This window comes from Montipora capricornis, chromosome 11 (assembly GCF_036669925.1).
Source record: "Montipora capricornis isolate CH-2021 chromosome 11, ASM3666992v2, whole genome shotgun sequence".
NCBI classification, from domain to species: Eukaryota; Metazoa; Cnidaria; class Anthozoa; order Scleractinia; family Acroporidae; genus Montipora; species Montipora capricornis.
In genome coordinates, this window is record NC_090893.1 from 32,461,214 (window position 1) to 32,468,934 (window position 7,721).

Here is a 7,721-nt window from a genome sequence, read left to right on the forward strand (position 1 = left end):
CTTGAGGATCAGCTAATTCCCAGATCTATGATCGAAACAAAGTGAAAGAAAACTATTAATTATATAATGAGTGTTCAACAAATCATCATGAGGTCTGTAAAGGTTAACTAAGTTACATTTTAAATATTCAGTCATCTGAGTTTGGAACCATGCCACCCTAGTCAGACCTATAGTAAACCTACCTGTAGTTTCACATTAATAGGGAGTCTAAGGATGTCAGCGCGAAAATCTTCCCACACTGAAATTTGTTTCTCGAATCATTTCTTGCCTGAAGTTGCATGTAGGCCATAAATTAAATTACCAGTTCCACTCACTGTCGTGACCATTTTCTTTCGTACAATTATGCATAATAAAACATTTATTAGATTCGGTTTTTGTGATATCCAGAATAATCAATGTCTCAGTAAGGGTTATCAGCCTCAGCCTTCAGCTTTGGCTGATAACCCTTACCTCGACCGTGATTATTCTGGATATCACAAAAACCTCATCCAATAATTGTTTATAATACCGCAAAGTTCAGATAATAACGACCCCCCGAAATTAACTTCAATTTTTTGTGGCTGCTAGTAAATCCCAAAAGTAGCGACCCCCCCCCCCCCCCTGAAAATAGCGACCTCCCGAAAGTAGTGACCCCCTCTCCTGCAAAAATAGCGAGACCAAGTTTTTTAAATGGTATACCGTATATCATTAATTTGTCAATCAATAGTCAAAATTATAATACGAACAATAATAATTATGTTTGCGCAGTGTCGCAAATTGTTCCAGATAAAGTACTTTCATTTACGAGGGGAAGCTTTACGCCACCATTTGTCCTTGACATCAGTTCACTGATGTAGCGATGTAAGAACTACCGTAAACTGGTACATTTTCGTATTAACAACAGGAACGTTTCTTCAAATTGAAATTGAAAACTCTATATAGTTTTCTACATAGTTTTTTTACTGTATTAATTTTATCATTGTTATCATCTTTTTATGAAAGACAATCTATACATATGGGTAAGCAGCCCAACATGCTGGAGATTATCTCCGGTTTCCTTAGCATGAGACGACAAGGAGTATTTCTACTCCCCCCTGGATTGGATGCTAGTCCATTGTAGGGTTACCCCCAGCCTTGAATTCGCCAGTACCCATTTAAACACCTGGGTGGAGAGAGGCACCGTGGGAGTAAAGTGTCTCGCCCAATAACACAACACAATGTCCACAGCCAGGACCCGAACCTGGACCACTCGATCCAGAGTCGAGCGCACTAACCACGAGGCCACCGCGCCTCCCACTTTCGTATTAACAACAGGAACGTTTCCTCAAATTGAACCTGAAAAATCTACCGGTATATAGTTTTCTATATCGTTTTTTTTCTGTATTTATCATTGTAATCATCTTTTATGAAAGACAATCTATACATACAGTGTAATTATGGAATGCAAATAAAAAAAATGTTGTTCCTTTTTCAATTTTATGTTGTTTATTTTTTATATCGGAAAAGAAGCTTGTGCCAGCTTGATTTGTAAATGATTTCTGTTCCCCGAAGGTAACGACCCCCAAAGGCTGCTAATTCCGAAAGTAACGAGGGTCGCTACTATTGGAACTCTATGGTACTCATATGCGTACTTGTACGTCTCATTAGTGCACTATAACTGTATGAGCTAGCCTACTGTTTTCTGTTATTGAAAATCCATTGTTGCTACAATGGGCACTGCAAGTGCAATATAAACTGGTGTTCAAGGTGCACCGAATACCCACCAATTATCTGTATGTTTTTTTCGGCTGTGTTTAGAACTTTGTCCAATGCGTGTGTGGTATCAAGGGTACTGAACAGTGTTCTGAACAGACCATGCCCTTGCAGGCTTCCCAAAAGAAAAATAAAGCCCTTTCAAAGCCTTCAATTTTTAATAATTAATGATTTTTGCCTTCGTCATCTTGCCCGCCACAATAATTGGATCAGGTACTTTGTTACTTTGTGTAACAGATAATTTAGAGTGCAGGCTCATGTTATTTGTCATGGCACAGAGAAAATTAGATTCTTTCTTTCCCCCTAAAGTACCAAGGATTTAAGAACGTGGAGAAGATCACCGAAACGCTCGCTGGTGAAGAGGGCAAAGAAGTGGACAATGTAGCAAACAAGGTCAAAAAACTATAATTTTATTGTTTTCCAGAGTGAATCGCGATCGAAATACACTTGGCTTGCCAATGATGCCGACAAAAGGATCACCACCAGAAAGATCTGTCTCGAGGCAAACAAATCAAATGCATAATACAAGAATTATAGAATTACTGTCGAAGGGCCACCATTGCAAGGTTCCAATTTGAACGTACCTCGATGAAATGGACAGAAAAATCACGATGCTGGTTTAATTTTTTCAGAGCAATGGCCATTTTAATATATTTGGGTATCTTTCTGTAATTAATTTTATGGAGTATGGATTGTTGTCTCTGATGCTATCTAAAACAATATTTACATGTACATGTAAACAATAATTCTTAGTGTTTAGGGTTAAATGCTCAGCTTGATTAGGGTTAAGCTCTCAATTAGGCTGACACACTTATTTAAAACAGTTAGCATTTCAGGACGTGTATGACAACTGCAGACTGCCTACAAAGCACTGAGGAGCAGTATTCAAGTCTAAGCACCCATTTTAAAATGGTACATGTAAGCTTTTACTGCGAGTTAGGGTTAGTCTGCGGTCTACATTCCAAGTAAGGGATTGGCACGCATTGTAGCAATTGGAGTAATCACTAATTTGCGGTGTTTAGTCTAAAACAATCGTTGTCTTGGTTTTTGGGTTAAGAATATTCATTTGGTTCATGCTAAGAATTCTTTTGCACGTAGGATAAAGGGGTTTAGTTTGTAAAGAAGCTGTGGTGCTGTGTCAGTGGGGAAGTGAAATGAGGAAAAGGGTTTATCAACTGAGTTGAAATGGTAAATTGGCCACTGTAAAGAAATTTGAAAGCTGACATTTTGAGTGCTAGCCCTACGTCAGAGCTTAACGGTTTTCTATCTTTCACAAGTAGGACTACTTTTCATAATGAAAAAACAGTGCTATTCTTTAATCATTCCTTTGGCAATTTAAATTGTATAATACAAGATTCATAAATATTTGTCTAAATAGTGCAGTATACAATGGGAAAGTAACTACATTACCATTAAACGTAACAATGGTATTATCTGTACTGTTACTGTCAATATTATTAAACTACAATTTATCTTGAAAGGAAATTACTCATTTTGCAACATGGCCTGTTTACAAGCTGAACGTAAAGGAAGTGTCTTTGAAATAATCAAGTAGTTCCAAAACCGGGTGAAACAACAACAAAGTAGTTCCAAAATGGGTCCTATGAAGAGTTTGCCGTTGCTGTAAACCCATTTCCTTCGGGTTATGATCTGTTATTCCATTTTATTAATTGTTTTGGCTTAGATCGATCCTTGTTTCCTGAAAGGCAGAGTTGCTTCTCTGTTTTTTCTTTCAAGAAATGTTTGGCCTTGTTGTAAAAATCATCTCCTAAATAAAAATTCTTTTGTCTTTAGGTGGTCTTTCAAATTCATTTACGCAATTGCGTTGGCGTGACTCTGTTTAATAATTTTTAAGTGGGTCTGGTGTCATATTGCACATTTGTGAATAAATCACACTTTTGACCAAGAGTGGCCTGTGTGAATAATAAATAAATTCTGAGGAGTTTTCACCCATTGCTTGCACGGTCAAGTTGATTAAGGAGCAGACATCAGATCGAGAGGTAGGGAGTTCAAGATCAACTTCTGGTGAGTACACAGAAAGGTTTTGAGAAATATGAAATGTCTGTGAGTAATGTTGTGTAGGGGGTAGTGTGGAGGCATAAAGGGGGATAGATGTGTAAAGGAAGGGTGGGACAGGATAGAGGTACTGGAGAGGATCAGGGAGGGGTAGGTGAGTAGAACAGAGGAACAGATATCTAGTAGTTCTTTTCCAAACCCCCTAAAAAAACCAAGCCCCTGTTTTAACTACACCCCCCTCCCCTCCCCCCCCCCCCCAAACAAAAAAAAAAAAAAACACCTTTTTTAGACAGTTGACTAAAAAAAAAACAGTTAAATTTTTTTTTCAGTTTGAAAAAAAAATGAACTGGTTTAAAAAAAAAATTCAAACCAAAAACAAAATTTAACCACAACATAATACATGAACATGTAGGTTTCATTGATGCTTTCATAATATAATTCCAAAGTTCGAACTTACAGGATGCTGTGACATTAGATGTACCATTTATTTTGTTTTGCAACACAATGCCAAATAAAGCAAAGTATGTATGGCAATGAATAACAAAGGCACACATGATGCACGCATACGTGTATAAACTTGCAGATCTATAGCCGCGTATGTCATAAACGTGTATGATACAAGGGTGGTACGCGTAACATGTGAAGTTTGCGTATCTTTGAGCTGCACTGTACATGTACATTGCATATAATCTGACCAGATCAAACATAAAGATATTCGAAACAGTAATGTACTGACAACAGATTGTTACTAGCTAGGCTAACCTTATGCAAAACTCCCTCTTTTAAACCAGACTTTTTGAGGAAAGCTGCAGCATCTGAAGCTCCTATCTGACCAGAGTTGGAAACATCTGCCTAACAGCACGTAAAAAAAATATAATAATTTTACTAAAGTTTTATAACAACATTGTAAAACATACATGTAGTTAATGGAGCGTGACTCGTTAGTCTAAGAGTCATCCTCTGTTTGTCAAGTTATTTTGTAAACATCATGCAATGCAAACGAGGCATGAATGGAGTCCTATATTCTAACAATTTGCACTCAGATCCCTTATCCCCGTTTTAAATACTGTCTTCTTACAGTTGTATCCTTTGTCTGGATTGGCATAAAGCAACAATTATCCCCATTCATGTTGTGTTGAGTGCTACCAACTCAAGTTATAATTTTGTATTAGATAGTACATGTATGTTAGTCACAATTGGTTTAGCCTCAGACATTAGTCTCAGTATAAAAAGCTCCAGTTAAGTCCAAAGTATCACTCCGTGAGCTCTTTAGTTTACTGTAAGGAGTACCTTTACTGTTTACTAATTTTCTTCCCACCCTTTCTCCCTTTTGGAGGTCTTGTTGTCATCAAGTTTAATAAATTTGGGATCACCTCTCGGTACAAGCTACAACTTGTCTGATCTGGTGCGGTTCACCTCGTGCATTGGGGAGATAAGTTCAGAGTTAGTCATGCTACGGAAGTACTCTGTCACCCAGATTGTGGAGCGGTGTTCCCTCCTTTTATGCCAACATTGTCTTTTGCATTTTTATTGTACGGTGTCTTGAATATAATACCCGCGGGAACTGTGACATTAAAGTGATGAGTACACGAGCAATGAAAACTGAACAAAATGGGAAATGATTAAAAATAACATGCACATTGGCACCAACCAATACGAGGTAAAAAGGAAAATGAAGAAAAAAAAACCCATTAAGTTTTTACATGATTGTGTGTCAAGCCTACGGCTGGAGGGTTGTCACGCAATGCTTCCTTGAAGAGGAATTGGACGTCATCAAAACAAATGTCAGAACTTAAGAACCCATGCATATTAAAAAATAAAGGGGTAGGTATATTCCCCAGTGATCTATCTAGTCACAGTCTATTAGTTGGCAGGGTGAAATATATAGATTTATCCAAGACTGAAAGCGGCAGGAGCTCCCAGGTTTTATTCTTGTAATAAGTCAACCTGTCTTGAGCCTGCAATCCAATCAATTCCCAGTACCTGGTCAAGGGTCAACTTAAAAAAATAGCTGACCTTGATGAGCTCCAAACTTGAGCCCACAATATAGTCACTTGATATAGTCAGCAGATACCTTGTTTTGACAGTTGTCAATCGACCTTAACATGGAGATGTATGCTGTAAACTTAAGCTGGAGTATGGCCACCATGTTGGGCACAAGTATGTACAAGTATTGATTACCATTAGTCTGTGGAATTTCTCTTTGTTTGTCTAAACTGCAGTGTCTAAACAGAGTTGGCCATGCAACTCCCCGCGAAAAAAAGCTGGTTGCACCACAGAGTTTCACAATGGCATACACGGAGGGATGGATGGTCGTATGGTGAGCAAAAGCTCAGCTGTGCAGATAGGTTACCATATTTTCTTACCAGTGGTGTTCCGCACAAATTTTTGGTGCGCGGAGCTCCAATACAAATGATCTGAGATTGTAATAAATTTAATTACTTCCAATGATTGATTGCCAACCAGCTTCAATTTGATATTGGTGTTTTGAAAGAGAGAGAAAGAGGTAAACTAGGCTACTCAGAGTACACATGTAGTAAAAACAAGATTGACCTAAGATAATACAACATCAAAACTGGGGAATCAAGACCTACAGTGTAGTGTTTTCATAACTACAATGCAAGTCAGTTCCATGGAAAGTTGTTTCGATCAACAAAAGTCGATTCGATCGAAGACAAGAGTCAGTTCGATCGAAGACTGTAACTATTGCTTAAGTGTATCTTATTTAACAAGATTGAACTCTTGGAAGGTAAGTGTTGTGCTTATTTTTTGAAGGCAATCACATTTTGCTCTCGAATTTAGTTTAAATTAGTAGCTCTCCGACCCTGTTCCTCTCATAAATATTATTCTGAGGTTAATAAGCATATAATGATAAAATGAGACACAAGTAATGTTTTGATGAGTTTGTTATCAATGACAGATTCAAAACGATTTCTGTCCTTTACTTCTTTGTACCGCTCCAATTTCAATTATGACTTGTGGCACAAACAACAAGTGTTTATGACTAATTCTCAAGTTTAATAAAAACCATCACAACAGACAGCCTTCAAACAATAGCACTTTAATTTGCTTAATTGCTTCAAGTGCGCTGTGACATATAAATTTATCCAAGAATTCAAGCCACAAAATAGCAGCTCTACACAGAATTTATACGAAACACAATTCAAAGGAGTTTAAATACAATCACTTACTTGTCGGAAGAAATTTTCATACACAGTTGCATGCCCGGCTGACAGCTACAACAAGCAATAAGAAAACAGTAAATGTTCTATTTTTTACAAGACCTTCAGATAAGAAATCTGATAAAATATCTCATGTATGCGTGTATAAATGGCCGTACGTGACGAATGCAAAAGTGAAAGATCCCAAGATAGACAAGTCATTGACATTAATTATTTTCGAGGAGAAGAGTTCGTAAAATACTTTTAAGGAAGATTTGATTACTCTCAGAGCTCTATTGAAAAAACTGATAAACTCGATAGCCAGAGAAAAGCTGCGCTTTGCAGCAGGCAATATAATTATAATTTATATAAGCTTAGCTTAGGCTTAAGCTTACATGCGAACGGCTGCGTTTTCAATAAATGGTGTCGTGTTTTAAAGACCACCCAAAGCATTCTTCAAAACTAAAGGGAGATGTCTTGATGAATGGTGCTCTTGTGAAAACATAGAACAACCTTCATTTGTGAACCTTTCAATTTGCACTCAGCTGTTACTTTATATTAAAAGCTCATGCCCCAGACAAACAAAAAAATGAGCATTTCGACAAGGAGACTCCCGAAATTAGGACTAAGGAGGAAATCAATCCTGGAAAGTGTCTCCAAATATCACATATTATGTAAAAAAACAGAAAGTACAGCGCTTAATTACCTGCGAGAGGGATGGTAAACTTGCTGCCATGTTTATTTCGTGAGGTATTGCGGGCTCTAATTAACACCATTTTGTGTCAGCGTGAAGGATCTACTCACTCTATGCGT

General features: G+C 37.6%; 1 protein-coding gene across 1 annotated transcript in view; it reads right to left on the minus strand.

Annotated features, from left to right (window-relative positions):
* Positions 1–7,667, minus strand: part of LOC138024855 (epidermal growth factor receptor substrate 15-like 1) — a 46,512-nt gene extending 38,845 nt beyond the window's left edge. Inside the window, exons 1-4 of the mRNA XM_068872047.1 lie at positions 7,615–7,667; positions 6,939–6,983; positions 4,510–4,599; positions 1–25 (exon numbers count right to left, since the gene is read on the minus strand). The exon at positions 1–25 is cut by the window's left edge and continues 23 nt beyond it. Of these exons, the coding sequence (XP_068728148.1) occupies positions 1–25; positions 4,510–4,599; positions 6,939–6,983; positions 7,615–7,644 (190 nt within the window). The 5' untranslated portion in view covers positions 7,645–7,667. The remainder of the gene's footprint in view (positions 26–4,509; positions 4,600–6,938; positions 6,984–7,614) is intronic.
* Between the last annotated feature and the right edge of the window lie 54 nt (positions 7,668–7,721).